Below are 19,438 nucleotides of genomic sequence, written 5' to 3' on the forward strand. Positions count from 1 at the left end.
AGAAGTGTGGTAGTATCCACATTTTGTCAGGTAATTATTTTGTTAGGTCGAACCTAACTGCAAAGGGGGTGTTTTGGGTTGGATTCTTTTATAATCGGCTGATATGTTGTGACGTGTATTTTCCACATATGTTTTTCTGTAGAATCAAGATCCTCTTAAAATTAAGATCTTTGCTTGGCTGGTGGAACATAGAAGTATCCTGACAAAAGAATGTTTAGTTAAAAGAGGATGAATTGGGAATGCATTGTGACAATACTGTGTGCAGGAGACACGATTGATCATGTGTTTTTATCCTTCTTCATCTGGAGTGTTTTGAAATGTGCTTTGGAACATGCAGGATGAGGCGTGTTTTAGACAGTGAAACTTCGGTTGCAATGCAAATGATTTGGTATTGGATTTTTTAGTGGTTGCTTTTGCGGAGAAAATTGGCAATTAAAAAAGTGTAGCAGTGGGGAGTAAACCTTTTTAGACACGGTGCCGCACAAGGAGCACACCCCCGGTTCCTTTTCATTGAAAACGAAACCACGACAAAACTCCTTCCCTAGCAACTCGAAGGCGGCTGGTTCCCTCAAAAAAAAACTCAAAGGCGGCTGGGTTTTAAGGTCTACCCGTCTAATGTAGTCTTAGGTCATGGAGGCGTGGTGGATCTCGGTCCTTGCTGGTGGGAGAGCTCCAACTCTGTTTTTAGATGTCTTTTTGTGCCTGTTTAGGTTTGTGTCTTGCTCGGGAAGGCTAGACGACGGCGGCTCTTTGAAGATGGAATAAACTTCTCCCAGCCCAGCCCGGTTCCGGTGGTGCATCTAGCATCGCCGGTGCACGTGGGGAGGTGTGTCTCCGGCGGATTTGTCTTTGGTGGATTTGCTCGGATCTGGTTGTCGTTTGGTTTGATCCTTCTGATCTATGTTACTCTTCATCGGTGACTGTTGTTGTTCTGATGTGCTGGTCTATAGGGCCTTAGCATGAAGACTTTCTCCTTTTTTGAGAAAATTACGGATCTATTTATCTTTAATCATGTCCGTACAATGAACACGAGAAATAATAAAAATTATATCTAGATTCGTAGACCACCTAGCGACGACTACAAGCACTGAAGCGAGCCGAAGGCGCGCCGCTGTTGTCGCTCCTCCCTCGCCAGAGCCGGGCAAAACTTGTTTTAGATGCAGTCGGGAAACCGCCGTGCTAAGACCCCATAGGACCAGCGCATCAGAATAATAACTGGCGCCGATGAAGAGTAGCATGGAAGGATCCAACCTAAAGATACACAAACGAAGAACGACAACCAGATCCGAGCAAATCCAACAAAGACAGATCCATCTGAGACACACCTTCACATGTCCACCGGCGATGCTACACACATCACCGGAACGTGGGCTAGGAGCGGAGAACCTTATTCCGTCGTTAGGGAGCCGCCGCCACCTCGTCTTTCTGAGCAGGATACAAATCGTAACAAAACTCGAAGAAACATCTAAAAATGGAACCCTCCGACCGACAAAGGCAGGGATCCACCAGGCACCCATGGCTCTAAGGCCATAGGAGACGAGGCGGACTGGCGGTGGGAGGCAGAGGAACCCTTTTTTTGCGAGTTTAAAAGTAGTTTATTCCAAAGTAACAGGCTTACAGTCCGCTAATACAAGATTATGAATGAAGGGGGGAGGCAGAGGAACCCTAATAGTATTATTTTGGAGAGGAGGCCGCCGTGTGGAGGCTGCATAGCACGATGACTTTCCGAGTATCTACTACAACAAGGTTTGCCAGACTCCAATGAGAGATGGGCGATAACGATGGATCGGAAGTTTCCTTCAAAAAAATGAAAAGAAAAAACCACGACCAGCATTCAAGTGCATCATATCCAGCACCTACCTAATGGAAATACAACTTGAGCCACATGCTCCCAAACTGCAGGCTGTTTGCCTCGCCTGAATGTACGCGCACAGCCGTGTGAGATCTCTTCTGCGAGTACTGCGGTTCTGATTAGCTTATTTTGGCATGCCCTGATGTTGGTTGTAACTTGTAAGCCTGGCCAGTGGCTGTTATACCTAATCTGCGTTGCTTGACGCGTACGTAGTTACCCGGAGCTGATCTGTGCTACCGACGCGCTCCTCTTGGGGTCGACCACAACGACCGAGCTGGAAAAAGCAAAGTCATGGAAACCGTTCGCAGATACTACTACTACAAACCAAACACACCCCGTGCCGGTCTCCTCTCCAGATTACTAAACCCAGCTGGCCTGCTAAACCGCTTCCCATATAACCCTCCGCATGCAGCCGTGACCGACGTGACAACCCCCTGCCAACGCCGCATCACACCAACCTACGGCGGGGGCGGCGGCGGAACCAGCTAGCTAGACGATGGACGCCGCCGGCGAGATCCATCGCGGGTTCGGGGGCCTGCGGCGGGGGGGGAGCTCGAACGCCTTCTCGCGGTCGTCCCACCGCGCGGACGAGCACGACGACGAGGAGGCGCTGCGGTGGGCGGCGCTGGAGCGGCTGCCCACCCGCGACCGCGCCCGGACGGCGGTGCTCGACCACTTCCCGGGGCGGGACGACGGCGTCAGGGCGGTCGACGTCGGCAGGCTCGGCGCGGGCGAGCGGGCCGCGCTGCTCCGGCGCGTGGCCAGCGTCGCCGACGACCACGGCCGGTTCCTCGCCCGGTTCAAGGAGCGCGTCGACCGGGTCGGGGTCGAGCTGCCCACCATCGAGGTCAGGTACGAGAGCCTCTGCGTGGAGGCCGAGGCGTACGTGGGGAGCCGCGGCCTGCCCACCATCCTCCATACCTACGCCAATGTGCTCGAGGTACGTATATACTCAAAATTCTACTACATGCTTTCTTCTCTATAAATTTTTTCCTCATAAAACCCTAAACCCCAAAGATCAACATAGGCGCACCGATCTGATAAAATAATTGACCTATCTTTGACATGAAAAATAATAATGGTCTGTGCCAAACTGCCAAATCCGGCCACGCCTACTTTTTTGATAATAAAAAACAATATATTAATATCTTTTCTCACAAAAAATATTAATATCAAGATGATACAACTACAAGTAACACCAAACGACCACTGGAACAACACAATGTCAGGAGCTAGTCGATCGAGGATGCTCACATGACCTTAGATTTTCATTTTTCTGTTATGTGGTATGCGCACCGATTGACATGGCCTGATCGGCTTCAAACAGGGAATGGCAAATTCTCTGCACATCACACCAAATAGGAAGCAGAAGATATCAGTCCTTCACAATGTCAGCGGGACCATCAAGCCGCACAGGTAAAGAAAGAAATTCCAAGCATATTGTTGTGAGTTTGCAAATCATCTTCATTGGATGTACTCCCTCTATCTCAAAATTAGTGTCTCAAGCTTAGTACAACTTTGTACCAAAGTTAGTACAAAGTTGAGGCACTTATTTTGGGACGGAGGGAGTAGTATTTACCTTAACCTCATCGCTGCTATTTCTAGGATGACCTTGCTTTTGGGTCCTCCTGGTGCTGGGAAAACGACGCTGCTCCTGGCGTTGGCGGGGACGCTCCCTTCAAGCCTTGAGGTAATTAATTGGTCCTTTGCTTTTCTTCCTCTCATTACCACTAAAAAAAGTAGCGTTGATCGTTTCATCCTTTGCTGTATCATGATTATTACACCTGGAAAGTATATACTTATATGAAGAAACCCAAAAGATGTCAGGCAAAATAACATACAACGGGCATACGATGGATGAGTTTGTGCCCCGGAGGTCGGCGGCTTATGTGAGCCAAAACGATCTACATATCGGTGAACTGACGGTTCGTGAGACGGTCAACTTCTCTGCAAAATGCCAAGGAAGTGGTCACCGATTCGGTAAGAACTAGAAAAACAAATAGTACTTGAAAACTCATAGCAGTCTGCGGTGAGTAACTTACATTTTCTGCAAAATGACTAGATCTGCTGATGGAGCTATCGAGGAGAGAAAAGGAAGCAAATATCAAACCTGATCCAGAAATAGATGTCTACTTGAAGGTTCGGTGCACTTCTTCCTAAATCACGAGTCGTTTCGTTAAGCCTTGAGCTAAGCTCTAGTTGTTTTGTTTGACACAACGTCTAATCTCTAATTTTGTTTATAGGCTGCTGCAACAGGAGAACAGAAAGCTGAGGTGGTCACGAATCACATACTAAAGGTGCGTGCAAACTCTCCACCTAAGTTCAAAGGGACTGATAGAATACGAAAATGTGTTTATGTTACTGATTCTTTATTTTTCCTTTTCAAATACTGAAGATCCTGGGATTGGATATGTGCGCCGACACAATCGTAGGAAATAACATGTTGAGAGGAATATCAGGAGGGCAAAAAAAGAGAGTGACCACAGGTAATTCATCAAGGGAGTAAGTCAAATACCATGTGTCCTATACGATCTAAGTATCTAACCCATCCATCCTATCTGCAGCTGAGATGCTCGTCACACCAGGACGGGCCCTTTTCATGGACGAAATATCAACTGGACTTGACAGTTCGACTACCTTCCAGATTGTGAACTCCATCCGGCAAACTATTCACATTCTTGGCGGAACAGCAGTTATTTCCTTGCTGCAACCTGCACCTGAGACATATGAATTGTTTGACGATATAATTCTCCTCTCAGACGGTCAGGTTGTCTACAATGGCCCCCGTGAACATGTGCTTGAGTTTTTTGAATCAGTGGGTTTCAAATGTCCCGAGAGAAAAGGTGTAGCTGACTTCTTGCAGGAGGTGAGTTCCATTGTTATGTTCTATCAAGCTTTCTGTAATTATGCATTTGCATAAAACCCCGAAATCTTTAAATACCTAAGGAATACAAAACTAGAAATATCTTGGAATGTTTTGATGCAAAGTTTGATGGCGAATGCAACAGACGGATCATCAACATATTGATATGCTTGGAGAAATAAAAAACATATTTATACAAACCCCTGTCCCAAAGTCAGATTTTCTAATGGTAGGATCACAATTGGCTACAGTGCTGAAGTGGACTGACTATAATTGAAATGTGGTATGCAGGTTACATCAAGGAAAGATCAGAGACAGTACTGGATACACAGTGACGAGACATACCGATATGTTGCTGTGAAGAACTTTGCAGAGGCATTTCAATCTTTCCATGTTGGTCAGGCTATAAGAAGTGAGTTGTCTGTCCCATTTGACAAGAGCAGGAGCCATCCTGCTGCCCTGAAAACATCAAAATATGGTGCCAACATGAAAGAGCTGCTTAAAGCTAACATCAACAGAGAGATGTTGCTCATGAGAAGAAACTCCTTTGTGTATATATTCAAGGCAACTCAGGTGATTCCAAAAAACTAAATTTTATTTTCAGTACATAGTGATCACACACTGATGACTATAATCTACAGAAGTTCTAAGTTAAAAGTATCTCATCATGTTATATCTCTTTATTGTTCAGTTGACGCTAATGGCAATCATCACAATGACGGTCTTTCTTCGGACAAATATGCATCATGACTCGATAACAAATGGAGGGATATACATGGGTGCACTGTTCTTTGGGATCGTGATGATCATGTTCAATGGGTTAGCAGAAGTGGGCCTAACTGTTGCAAAGCTCCCTGTTTTCTTCAAACAAAGGGATCTCCTCTTCTTTCCAGCATGGACGTATTCCTTGCCATCATGGATCATTAAAACACCCCTCTCCTTGCTGAATGCATCAATATGGGTCTTCATAACATACTACGTCATTGGATTTGATCCCAATGTAGAGAGGTAAGGAAACTAATACTGCTACCATACTTTTTTTTATGAATGTATTACAGAAGCTAACAGAAGTAATGAATTACTGCAGACTTTTTAGACAGTTCCTGCTCCTCTTAGTAATGAGTGAGACGGCATCTGGCCTCTTCCGCTTCATTGCTGGTCTTGCAAGGAATCAGATTGTTGCGAACACCATTGGTTCATTCTTCTTATTAATCTGTATGCTTACAGGCGGATTCGTCCTGTCAAGAGGTATGCAATAATACTAGCCTAAACACCATGGTTGACATAGCGAGCTAAGAATGCTTCGATCAAATTGCCTAAGTGCTGTTGCTATTGGCACATTAAATCTTTGTATGAGAATTGCAAATTAAACTGTTGCTCTATATTTTTAACAGAGAATGTGAAGAAATGGTGGATATGGGGGTATTGGATATCACCGCTGATGTATGCACAAAATGCCATATCAGTAAATGAATTCCTAGGTGACAGCTGGAATAAGGTAAGGAGTTCATAAATTATTCAGAAAAGGGTAAATAATCGTCTAACTGAAAATGGTAGACTAAATCATATTGATACTGCTATATTACAGACAATCACCGGTTTCAAAGAACCACTTGGAAGACTAGTTCTGGAATCCCGTGGAATGCTTACTGAGGCAAAATGGTATTGGATTGGTGTTGGTGCATTGCTCGGATATGTGCTGCTATTCAATGCCCTCTACACTATCTGCCTCACATTTCTCAAACGTGAGTTACAATAACTTGTATTTAGGTCCCAATAGAAAGGGTCCTTACAATTGGAGGTATATTTTTAATCTTATACATTTTGCTCTTCAGCATTTGACAGCAGTCAGCAAACAATATCTGAGGAAACGATGAAGATAAAACAGGCTAATTTAACGGGTGAAATTCTGGAAGAAACATCAACACTCGGTAAAGCACTTGTTTTTACATTCATCAATCAGAAATTCAGAATATAATATGCAATATAATGGATTTAAAAATAATCCCTTGATTATGTCCATCAGATACTGCAGATGAGAGCAACGGTGAATCAACTTCAAACAACGCAACAGTGAATTCTTGTCCAAGCAAGAAAGGAATGATCCTCCCTTTTACACCTCTCTCCCTCACATTCGAAGATATAAGATACAGTGTAGACATGCCAGAGGTATTCTTTTTTAATGGAAATATTAAAATTACAATATTTCCTACATATGCATGCTCACTGTGCAAATTCAGCTATGTGTCGTATATAATGGCTTATCCGATCAAATGTAGGAAGTCAAAGCACAAGGTGTGAAAGAGGACCGATTGGAACTGCTGAAGGGTATCAGTGGTTCATTTAGGCCAGGTGTGCTTACAGCTCTCATGGGTGTCAGTGGTGCCGGTAAGACCACACTGATGGATGTGCTGGCTGGAAGAAAGACAAGTGGATACGTAGAGGGCAGCATTACAATATCTGGCTACCCAAAGAAGCAAGAAACTTTTGCTCGTGTGTCAGGATACTGTGAACAGAATGATATCCATTCACCAAATGTGACCGTCTACGAGTCCCTTGCATTCTCTGCATGGCTACGATTGCCAGCTGATGTTGATTCCTCAACAAGAAAGGTTTGCAAAGAACGAAGACTCTACTATAATTTGAATAGTAATACATCACATAATAAGCATATATCATAGAAGAACATGATGAGATTATTTAGTCACTCTTTTCTCCTTTTTATACAGTTTATTATTTAATTGTGTGCTGTACTAACTAATTCATCGCACCAAACCCGGTACACAGATGTTCATCGATGAGGTCATGGAGCTTGTGGAGCTTTCCCCCTTAAAAGATTCATTGGTTGGACTACCTGGTGTGACTGGATTATCAACTGAGCAAAGGAAAAGACTAACAATTGCAGTGGAGCTGGTAGCTAACCCTTCTATAATTTTCATGGATGAACCGACATCTGGACTTGATGCAAGAGCTGCAGCCATTGTCATGAGGACAATAAGGAATACAGTGGATACAGGAAGGACAGTAGTTTGCACAATTCACCAACCAAGCATCGACATATTTGAATCTTTTGATGAGGTACTAAAACCTTTTTTATAGTAGATGTATTTTAGGAAGATAAGGCACAACAACACATTGGCAGTTAACTATGTCTGCAGACACTTTTAACAACTATATCATATATGTTCATACGTGTCTATGCAGCTCTTCCTGATGAAACGAGGAGGTGAAGAGATTTATGTAGGTCCGCTGGGACGCCATTCGTGTGAATTGATTAAATATTTTGAGGTGAGTTGAGAGAGAGAAGACGTATTGTATGTTTCCATATGCAGTTTTATACTACTGAACAAACATGTCATTTAACTGCTTCGCTTTGATTCTACCAAGGCTATTGAAGGTGTGAGCAAGATAAAAGACAGCTATAATCCTTCAACATGGATGCTGGAAGTGACTAGTGCAGTACAAGAACAGATAACTGGGATCAACTTCAGCCAAGTATACAAGAATTCTGAACTATATGGGTAGGTTTCTGGTGGCATTATTGTCCATAGTTTAAAATCTAATCAATTACTCAAAAATTGTGGACATTTCTAGTTTCAATTTTAGACCTTATCTTAATATTTTTCAATTTTGGTTGTGTTTCAGGATGAACAAAAATTTAATAAAGGAGCTAAGCACACACCCCGAAGGTTCAAATGACCTATCCTTTCCAACGCAGTACTCGCAGACCTTCCTCACCCAATGTTTCGCTTGCCTGTGGAAGCAAAGTCAGTCATATTGGAGAAATCCCCCATATACTGCTGTCAAGTACTTCTACACCGTAGTAATGGCACTGTTGTTTGGAACAATGTTCTGGGGCATTGGCAGGAAAAGGTACTAATATATACAAAAGCATAAATGGACTCCAGTCCCCACATATCGAAATTAACCGGGGATATTTCACTCTTGCAGGCAGAGTCAACAGGACTTGTTCAATGCCATGGGTTCCATGTACGCCTCAGTTTTGTACATGGGGGTACAGAATTCCGCGACAGTTCAGCCAGTTGTGGCTGTTGAGCGCACTGTCTTTTATAGGGAAAGAGCGGCTCACATGTACTCGCCTTTGCCATATGCATTGGGGCAGGTACAGTTTACTTGGCATAAACTTCATTATTCTGTCACTTTATTAATTTATAAATGCTAACGAGACAAGACTAGAAATCAGATGCAAGCATGACACATGTGGCCTTGCTAAAATGTTTAAGATCATATTGAATTCATCATACAGAAAATATGGTTAAAGCAATTTTCTCATAAGTGGAGACAAACAAAAGAACAATAAGTCCCCTAACATGTGTTTCCATTTGCAGGTCGCAATTGAGCTTCCATACATCTTTGTTCAGTCTTTAATATATGGCGTGATAGTGTATGCCATGATTGGGTTCGAATGGGAAGCTGTGAAGCTGTTCTGGTACCTGTTCTTCATGTTCTTCACCCTATCATACTACACATTTTACGGGATGATGACGGTGGGCCTGACTCCAAACTACAACATCGCTTCCGTTGTTTCGTCAGCATTCTACACCATGTGGAACCTCTTCTCGGGATTTATAATACCAAGAACGGTAAGTATACTAGTATCTGTTATCAACAGTGAACGCACTTTGCTCCTTGTTTTTCCTAACATACATTCGAATTGGCAACTTTAACTCTTTCTACAGAGAATCCCAATATGGTGGAGGTGGTATTACTGGCTCTGCCCTGTTTCGTGGACACTGTATGGTCTGGTAGTTTCACAGTTTGGGGACGTTACCGAGAAGTTGGACAATGGCATGCTCGTGTCCGAGTTTGTCGAGGGCTACTTCGGTTACCATCACGACTTCCTGTGGGCGGTCGGTCTGGTGGTCGCCTCGTTTGCAGTTCTCTTCGCTTTCCTCTTCGGGCTCTCAATCAAGCTATTCAACTGGCAGAAGAGATGAGTAACCAACTAACCAAAGAAGGCACATCTGAGTTTGATCAGAGGTCATTGTAGTTGTTTGTATAGTAGTGATGTGAAAAACTGAAAATTAATACTGTACTAGCGATTAGATCTGAGGATGTGGAGATTCAATTGTACAGCCGAGCCGACAATTCCTAGAAACGCAACAGCAAGTTCAGTTTTAACTATTTGGTCAAGAAGCTAGGAATATATTCACAACAGTGTCAACACAATAGTATTATCAAATCTCAACTAGTAGTAGCTATTTTCTGAAGATGTAAGAATGCTAATCCTTGGAAATATAAGAGAGAATTTGATTTGCAGCACTAACCAAATAAACATCGAACATCTTCTACTTGTTCTTGACAAGCAGCCGCCCAATCACAAGCATCTCCTCACCGCTGCCAGCATAGGCAGCCGCCGGCGACCCCACCTCCCTCCCTCCCCCGATTCGGAGCAAATGCCGAGGTACTCCGCCATCCTGGGTCGATCCCCCACCGTCCGCCGAACCCGCGATTCGGGATAGATGCGGAGGCGGGCGAGGAAACCCGCGGCGGCGTCGCCGCGGCCCCTCAGAAGGTGGTGGGGATGCTGGGGGGCAGCGACCGCCCGTACGGCGCGGACTGGGACGAGTCGACCTCGCCGCGATTGTCGCCGTCGTCCACTCCTTCCCCTTCCTGCTTCTCGGTGGGGACATGTCAGGACGTCTGAAGGCTTGCAAGTTGGCATCTCTGAACTGAAGAACAGAATGGGCAGCGCAGGGGGCTCGTTCAGAAGTTCAGAAAAAACGTTGGGGCACAATTGAGACCAATTCTACACGAAGAGGAAGATGATGATACAGATTGTTTATTTTAGGGGATGATGATACAGATTGTGAACGTTTAGCATCAAGCAGCTCCCGTAAAAGTCTCTCACGAGATCTCTACTCCTAATGGAGCAGTTGGTAGTCTCCGTCGGTCAATTTTCGTCCCACCTCCCCTGGTTTTCTTTGGTACTTCGTCCTACCTCCCGCTTTTCACCGATCCCCCGCATTTTACCTCCCAACCGATAAAAAAAACATCAAGATACAACTACGGCCATCCTAAACCACGCCGGTTCACAGATATAAAAAAGACCTAAAACGATCAATCACGGTTAACCTACGAAATGACGGGCTGATCGATCTGATCTTCTTGACCTCGATCCCATTGCGAGCCGCGGTCATTCGTCCCCGCCCAACCCTTGGCCGCCGTCACAAACCCTGAAACCCTTGTCCGCCGCCACAAGCGCTCATACCGTAGGTCTCTTTCACAGCCTGCAGTCTTAACCCGGCGGCGACGTCGTCCGAGTGCAAAGACAAAAAGATCTCACGTCCCCGATCCGTCGCTCTTCAGCGGAACTGCGTGCGATCCAGTCGCCGCCGGAGTGGCGATTGCAAAATCAGGTGTGGCGTTTATATATTCCTACCTTTACAAATACTACTCTTACAAATCTGCATCTCTGATCGGTGCCGTGGTCGTACTGCCCAAAATCTGGCATTGTGATCTCGGTTCGGTACCGTGGTCATACTGTGCCATACCTCTTGCTCACATTTTATCAGCCCTAAATTCTTGCAGATCGTGAATCATCTCATTGCAAGGAACTCAGTTTTTGTGCGGGGACGGCCCTCGGGGATGGTGTCATCAGCAGCAGCATCTGGAGGTTAGTTGACACACACAAAAGGTAGTTAAGACTCTTGAATCTAAGGTTTCTATGCCAACACGAAATAGTCAATATTTCTATGCATCTGGAGGTCAGATGGTTGAAAATGATTGAGTGCAGCTACATGCCGGATTAATAAAATCACTCTGAATGGGGAATAATGTCATCGTCCCATATGAACCACCGTTTTGAATGAGAAATAGAATAATTCAAGAAGTCATCAGCAGCAGATACCTGTTTATCACTAATTGACAGCCCCAAATGCTTGCAGGTGGTGAATCATCCCATTGATGGTTTAAGTATATTCATCAAGTGGCAACAGGTATCGGGGACGGTGTCATCATCAGGAGCATCTGGCAAGCACATCGAGTTTGCAGCTCACAACTTCAGAGGATCTCCATTTTCCAGCCTCGAAACAGGGTCACATGCAAAAAGTGACAAACATAAGGTAGTTATGACACTTGAATCTATTTGGTGACATGCAATAGTTAAGGTTTCTATGCCAACAGGAAATAGTCAAGGTTTCCATGGATCTGGAGGTGAGATGGTTGAAAATGATTGAGTCCAGCTACAGGCTGGATGAATAAAATCATTCAGAGTGGGAAATAATGTCATTCTCCCATATGAACCACCGTTTTGAATGGGAAATAAAACCCTTCATGAATGTTTGCCGAGTCCATACCTGTTTTTCTCTATTTGACAACCCCAAATGCTTGCAGGTGGTGAATCATCCCATTGATGGTTTAAGTATATTCATCAAGTGGCAACAGGCATCGGGGACGGTGTCATCAGCAGCAGCATCTGGCAAGCGCTGCGAGTTTGCATCTCACAAATTCAGAGGATCTCCATTTTCCACCCTCGAAACAGCATCACATGCAAAAAGTGACACAAACATAAGGTAGTTACAACACTTGAATTTAATAGGTTCCATGCAATAGTAAACAATCAAGGTTTCTATGCCATCAGTATATAGTCAATGGTCTTATGCCAATGCGCGCATCAGGTGGTTGAAATTGATTTAGTCCAACTACAAATCCTCCCATCAATGAAATAACACCATTCATCAATTTATATACGACTCCGTAACCAACCATTTTTTTCCTCGTAGCATAAATCCATCTTACATTGATTTGAGGCCATAATTGTTTTTGCATAGCTAACATTAATGTCCCATTAGAATTCACTTGCCTTTTCGAACTACTAGCAAAAACACCGTTTTTTTATATCTGGTCCAGTATATGCTGTAGGATGATGCATGTTCAAATTGCAGCACTATCACATAGATTGTTTTGGAAGCCACTTGACCTCCCACTCTTAAGCCAATGCACACAACCTGTTCTGGTGCCAATTGTATAGACTCATGCCAGCTTACATTATATTCTCATTGCCAATACAGCAGATAACTGATGTATAGCATGTACAATCCCTATAATTTAAATCTAGGATCGCTACTATATTGTCAACGCACGAGCAGTTAAATGAGTCCTCATCCTTACTTCAGTTGTGTGTAATTTCATAGGTACACATGGGTAATTCAAGAAGCAGGGCGGTTGATCAGCTACCAGAAGAGGACGTTTCTATAGGTATGCTGCATTTCTATGAGAAAGTACTACACATGGGTTAACGAACATGCGCAAGCTTTTGTCTATAGTCAATTAAAGCCCATTAAAAGCGTGACAACTGTTGAAGTTAATTCTACGGGCATGCATTAACCTATCATAATATGCTGCGCATGAGTTATGTGCACTTTTCATATTCACATAATTAATGGATAATGCTTTTCAGTCCTTACAAGATCTACAGTAGTTGAAGATAACAATGCAAGCATCTTACCCATAGCTCAAAGTGGTGTGGACAATTTAGCTACGGTTACAGGTATAGAGCTTGTGTGAATATTGTTGGGAATGTTGCCATGTAGATACGACGCTTATATCATTGTCCTTATATTCATGTTGGTTGTCACCCTACAGATGGAGAGCATAAAGAGGATTCATTCACAGCTCCGAATACCAATGATTTGGATTTTAGTTTAAATGAATATGGTACTCCCTCAGCCTCATTACGAATGTCAATATTGGTATAACCATATGTTTGGAGTGTATATTTCATTGATTTTTGTTATTTACTGGGTATCACTATACAGATGGAACAAGTTCGCAACGGATTATGGACCTTCATGATGGTTCGTTGTTGGGTTCCAACCATTTAATTCTTGATTGTCACCCTACTATTGGTAACAACTCATACCTATTTGAAATTCTAATATTTAACTTAATGGAGTTCACTTTCATTAACAACATGTGCCTATTCTGATATATTGGTGGTCTACAGATGGTGAACCTCGAAACGAATATATCAATGGTGGGACAAATCTATCAGTGGTGGGACAAATCTATCAGTGGGACAAACCTCGAAACGAATATATCAATGGTGGGACAAATCTATATCCCACGGATGCTTGTCTAACATCGATTATGACCTTATGTATAGATGTTGTGAGAAAGCATTATGGTCTTTCTGTTTTATATTTTTTGACATGTTGCAGACAAAATCAGATGCGGAATCAAAGTCATATATCCAAGGAATCTGACAACACACAAATGCTTTCAGCTAAGGATATAAAAAAAATCCAAGACGTTGTGTTACAAATAGAGGATCAACAGCGCTACTTGTCGAAATCTGGTAATTTGTTTAACTGCAGGTTGCTGAATAATTGTTAAGGCATTTAAGTAGTGGAATTGTTTTCTTATATTTTGCTATATGCAATGGCTGTTTTTATTCACTAACTACCGTATGTTTAATATGCGTTGTAGACCGTAAGGAACTTAACAAAGCCTTGAGGCGGGAAACTTACCGCATTAGCAAAAAACAGGGTTTGAAAATACAACAAGTCGATGGCCACAACGTTGAACGTCGTGCCCTAGGTGATATCATGAATGTTCGTCAACCTAAACTTGTGATCTCGGGTACATCCGGTAATCATTGTTTATCTATTTGTATGCGTGGCTTCTCCTTGGTATAACATAATATAATACTGACCTAACGTTCTGAGTCAGATGACTTGAATGTCACAAAAGATAATGCTGCACTAACGGAAGAAGATCGCAAAAGATCCCATAGAAACGCCCTAAGGAGAGCTTCTTATCGTAGGAAAAAAGAACTTGCATGGATTCATGGTCTACCATATTGGGTTCATGGTCTAGTCAATTGTTTCAGAAGTCTGAACTGATGAAGAAAGATGGCAATATATTTCAAAGCCATATCGAGTTCCCCTGGATCTGGGGTCCATTAATCACATTCTGGGGCGACAGAAGGTGGAGCATGCACTTGCAATTTCACGATCTTGCCAAATTTGAAAGAAATTCTTGAGCTTAGTGATGTGTTCTTTAGTTTTAAGTTTGACTGTGTAAGCAGCAAGGACAATTTGCGCGCTCACTTATGTGCTAATTAAACATGCTATGATTTCTCACTGGGAGTGTGCCTGGATTTGCCAGGGGCCAGCTTTTGTAGACCCCTTTTTTTAGCAAAAGAGGGGTCACCCCTCCGATTTTATATAAAGTAATGAAATGGTCTCTTACAAGCCCAAAACTAAAACTACAAAAACTCCGAAGAACTTAAGTTATATCCATATACATAGTTGGGACAGGAGGATCCCCTTTACAAACTGAGATCATGCAAGATCAGACAGGATGGCAAGACAGCTGCTAGAAACCCTCCAGACTCCAAACCAGAAATTAAGAGATAACAGTTCAAACCCGGACTAGCTACGAGGATAAGAAAACAATGCAAATATAAGCTTCCCTGGTCTCCTCTTGTTGATCTGAAGAAAGAGGCTTTGAGTATCTCCAGGATGATCCAAAATTTTAAAATTCTAAAATTGATCGGCCTGCAAATCAGGTGGCACATGAGATTGCGAAGTTTAGTTTTAGTAGTAGGTCTGATAGGATTCTTGCTAAGACTGTTCCATCATGTGTGGCGTATGCCGTAATGAATGATTGTAAATGGACGAACAACTTCGAAAACATCAACAACAAAGAAAATTTGCAGTCTTTTTCAACCAATCAAAATCTGAAGCACTCCTGACCTCCATCCCTGCGACGCATGAGCTTTTGTAAATCCTTGTGTCCTACATGACTTATTTGCTGTTGATCAAGTAGTATGAGCTTTTTTTTTGAACCCCAAACCATAGAACAACCGTTCTACGGTATTTTTTATTAATATAATAAAGTTTACATATATACAAGAGCAAGAAAAAAGAATAAATCCTAATCAACCAATGCCTTGTCTAGGAAACATGGGATAACCATTGTGATTGTAAGGATGTGATTGTTCCTGCTAACATCACAAATGAGCGCGTCAAATGCTTTGCCTTTATTCTATGTTGCATAAGTAACAAGTCTTCCTTAGAGCATCTCCAACAGGCGCGCAGCACGCGGTGCGCTAAAAACCTTTTACTGCGTCGGAATAGCCAGCTTTTGCGCGCCGCGGAGCGCCGGCTCCAGCGGCCGCTGCAAAAAATTGCGCGCGCACGCCGCTCCAGCAGACGCGCTAAACTGTAGCATGCGCGAGCAGCCGACGCTTGCCATATGTTCATTTTGGAGACAATATGGTGATATTTTCAAACATCAAAACAAGACATAGCATAGTTTAAAATCACCCAAACAAGTTCATGACATAAAAGTTCAAAATCATGCCCACATCATCATCCAACCAAGTTCAAAATCATCGAACCAAGTTCATGACATAAAAGTTCACACAAACAAATGGCACATCAACAATCATGCCTCATCCTCACCTTCGTCCTCCTCTTCCTCCGATTCTTCATCGTCATCTTCGTCCTCCTCTTCCTCTGATTCTTCCTCCTCCTCTTCATTGTGTCGCACCGCATCATCATGGGGGGCCCGGAAGGTGTTGGCAAGATCTCCATTGGCATCATGCGAAGGTATGTGAGGCACACCGGAAGACATGCGTCCACCCATGTCACCAGGAGGTGCTCCCATGCCTCCCATGAGACATGCAAAACTCATGCCTCCCATGGTAGCTCCTAAGCTACCCATGCCTCCCATGCCGCCCATGGTAGCTCCGAAGCCACCGATGCCTCCCATGCCACCCATGCCGCCCATGCTATCCATGGTCTTTTTTGGATCAAGACTTCTTCACGGGCAAGATTGATGTACTTCTTTTGCTTCTCATCGAGGGTAGATGTGTCCATGAAGAACAAGTACTTCTCCCATTCCAACTATATAGTTCGCTCCTCCATGGCCAATTTCTTCTCCTCCAATGCCACCTTCCTCTCCTCGGCCGCCACCCTCGTCTCCTTGGCCGCCAACCTCCTCTCCTCGTCCACCGGATCTTGGTTCCTTGCCATCTTCCTCACCTCGTTTGCTTTCTTTCTTGCGTTCACAATAGCTTCCATGGCATTTTTTAGCTAGTAGTCTCCTTTCCTCCTCTTCTTTTCGTTTCTGTCTTTCTTGCATCCATTTGGTCTTTTTGGCTTGGAGTACACAACCGAGTTTGGTGTAGGGCTTCTCTTTCGTCATCACTTGATGCCTCCTCGTCATCATCATCCAAATCAATACTTCGCTTGTTGCTCTCCTCATCATCGACACCATCACGGGGCTTCCATTTCTCATCATCCTTCAACGCATCATAGCAACGAGGCAAGGTAAATGGTCTCCCTTTCTTGATCTTCCCTTTCTTGGTCTTCTTCTCCTATTCTTGAAATAAGTTTTGTGCAATAGTGAGGTACAAACAAAAGAACAAGTTAGCACTTGAAACACCAAGAAAAAGCGTGATGAACATGGAAGAATCATTAAAGAAATGGCACTTACCCTATCTCTATCATTAGTGCCACTTGGGTTTAACGTGTCAACCGCCTTAAGTGCGGCCGCCCACCTTTGACAATCTCTGTTGATTGTTGACCACCGGAAGCGAAGAGATCTTTCTGAGAGGTCAATTCCACTTTTGTTGTGTAAATCAAAGTGTTCCTTCATCCGGATCCAATATGCATCTCTACTTTGATCCCCTCCAATGGTGGCATCCCTCGACACTTGCAACCATGTATTGCATAGCAAGATGTCTTAGTCCATGGTGTAGTTGCCCGCTCGTCCTTTGAGTGCAATGATGATACCCTCACCATCCTCTTCCACCTCAAACTCATGATCACCGAAGTGCACATCATTGGTTTGAGACCAATGAGAATTGTTGGAGCCAACGCCCATAGTTGACATATATGTCTAATCACTGAAACTACAAAGTATATACAACAAAGCAAATAAGCTATCCATATGTATGCATTCAAAAAAAAATGGGCAAAATTTTACCTTGTGGGCATTTCATCGAACACCTTGTGTGCATCGGCCCCCGGCGCAACAAGCGAGCTCACCGGCGCTTCGGTCGCTGCCGCATCCGTCGCACGCCGTACAAGATTCTTCTTTGGCCGCCTAGAGGAGTCGTCCGCCGCCTTGTTCTTCTTCCCGGACACCTTGTCCGCCTTCGCCTGCGTTGCATTGGGGAGCATCAAGAGGGGGGCATGTGGCTTCACGGCGGGCGCCGGCGCGACGCCACCCGCCGCCGAGGTCGTCCGTAGTGCCATGAAAAGGCCGCGCGCGAGACCGGTGCTTGGAGGAGCACCAGCGAAGGCGAAGCCAAAGCTGCCCGCGCTAGGGTTTGCGCCGGCGGCTGTGGAGGGGTCACGGGTGTAGGAAAGGGTGAGGAGGATGTCGACGCGGCCGTCCATCGAGTAATTCGCCAGCGGCGGCGCGGGCGGGCGAAAGCGACGCGGCGGAGAGGGTGCGGCGTGGGCGCTCAAGTGTGCAGCGCGCGGAAGCAGGTGCACGAAATAAGCGCCGCGCGATGCCGTTCCGTCCCGCGCGCTGAACCACTTATGCCGCACTTGTGTTTTTTGCGCCTCCGCTGGAGCGCCCAGAGCGGCTGCGCACGCGCAGAAATCTGTATTTTTCTAGCGCGGCGCTTATATCGCGCGGCTGTTGGAGATGCTCTTAACCCAGAATTTCCAGCAGCTGATGATGGGCACCTCTTGCCTGAAGATCTTGCATTCCGCAGAGTCCAAATTATTGAACAAGCTTGAAAGATGATATACAAAGCTATTTCCTTAAGGTGTGAAGAGTGGATGAGAAGGATGTCATCAAAGCTTGATATGCCCAGTTTTTTAATCGGAACAATGCTATTCCAACATTTTTTTAGCAAAAGAACAGTCCCCAAAAAGGTGCCTCAGTGTTTCTTCAGTGTGTTCATTACAATAGACGCAACCATAGCAATCTGAATGCATGTTCTTCCTCTTAAGGACATTCCTAGTGTTAAATCTGTCATGTAGCAACATCCAGAAAAGGATTTTATGCCTTAACCCATCAGATGTCTTCTAGACCCATTTGAACAGATAATTGTCTTGAGTCCTAGAACAGATGGATTTATACATCTTGATTGAGGAGTAATGTTGGTTTTACCCAATTCCCCTCCAAGTATCTTTCCTCCGCGCAGGCCAATGTGTTATTACTAATCCTTCCAGTTGAATCAGTTGACCGTAGAGTTGCTCAGAAAGTGGTGTATGCAACAATTGGTGGGGGTCTCAGATCGGATCCATCTCTTACACACATCTGGGACTCTCGTGTTCCTAGTAGGGTTCGAGTGTTTGACTGGCTTTTCTATCTGGACAGGTTAAACACGCGGGCACATCTCCATCGCAAGACCATCATCGACTCTCCATCATGCCCATGTTGCAACGCCGCGCCAGAAGATCGTGCTCACCTTTTCTTCACATGCCCATCGGCTGCCTCCATTTGGGGTGCCATAGGGCTGCTGCCCCGTCACTCTCCCCTGTCCGACTTATGGAACACGCCGGTTGAGCATAGCCTACCTCAATCAATCTGGCCTTTTATTTTGCTACTCATTTTCTGGAAAATTTGGGACGCTCGCAACGGCAAAACATTTAGGGACTTGTCCCCTTCTCCGTGTAATGTAATTAGGGCTATTATCTCTGATCTCACTCTATGGTCTTTAAGGCGGATAAAAAAAATCCACGCCGGATTATGGCAGGAATTTTTCACCTCTTGTCTTCTCTGAACTA

The 19,438-nt window shown here is 44.3% G+C and overlaps 1 protein-coding gene across 1 annotated transcript; it reads left to right on the top strand.

The window, feature by feature from the left end:
* Positions 1 to 2,278: 2,278 nt before the first annotated feature.
* Positions 2,279 to 9,888, top strand: LOC123072391 (ABC transporter G family member 53). Its single transcript, XM_044495946.1, has 23 exons — positions 2,279 to 2,792; positions 3,180 to 3,268; positions 3,458 to 3,542; positions 3,673 to 3,832; positions 3,915 to 3,991; positions 4,096 to 4,149; positions 4,248 to 4,338; positions 4,417 to 4,718; positions 5,007 to 5,288; positions 5,407 to 5,723; positions 5,803 to 5,963; positions 6,110 to 6,213; positions 6,304 to 6,460; positions 6,551 to 6,646; positions 6,742 to 6,884; positions 6,995 to 7,327; positions 7,503 to 7,793; positions 7,920 to 8,003; positions 8,103 to 8,236; positions 8,361 to 8,588; positions 8,667 to 8,838; positions 9,065 to 9,319; positions 9,416 to 9,888. Exons 1-23 carry the CDS (start codon positions 2,349 to 2,351, stop codon positions 9,671 to 9,673), a joined length of 4,317 nt encoding a protein of 1,438 aa, XP_044351881.1. The 5' UTR covers positions 2,279 to 2,348; the 3' UTR covers positions 9,674 to 9,888.
* Positions 9,889 to 19,438: the final 9,550 nt, after the last annotated feature.

The sequence above is a fragment of the Triticum aestivum genome, chromosome 3B, assembly GCF_018294505.1.
Source record: "Triticum aestivum cultivar Chinese Spring chromosome 3B, IWGSC CS RefSeq v2.1, whole genome shotgun sequence".
Classification (NCBI taxonomy): Eukaryota; Viridiplantae; Streptophyta; class Magnoliopsida; order Poales; family Poaceae; genus Triticum; species Triticum aestivum.

Coding starts and splice junctions, on each gene's coding strand:
- LOC123072391 (XM_044495946.1), top strand. CDS start 2,349: ATGGACGCCGCCGGCGAGATCCATCGCGGGTTCGGGGGCCTGCGGCGG. Junction 3,992..4,095: donor AAATAGATGTCTACTTGAAG/GTTCGGTGCACT, acceptor TTTTGTTTATAG/GCTGCTGCAACAGGAGAACA. Junction 4,339..4,416: donor AAAAAAGAGAGTGACCACAG/GTAATTCATCAA, acceptor TCCTATCTGCAG/CTGAGATGCTCGTCACACCA.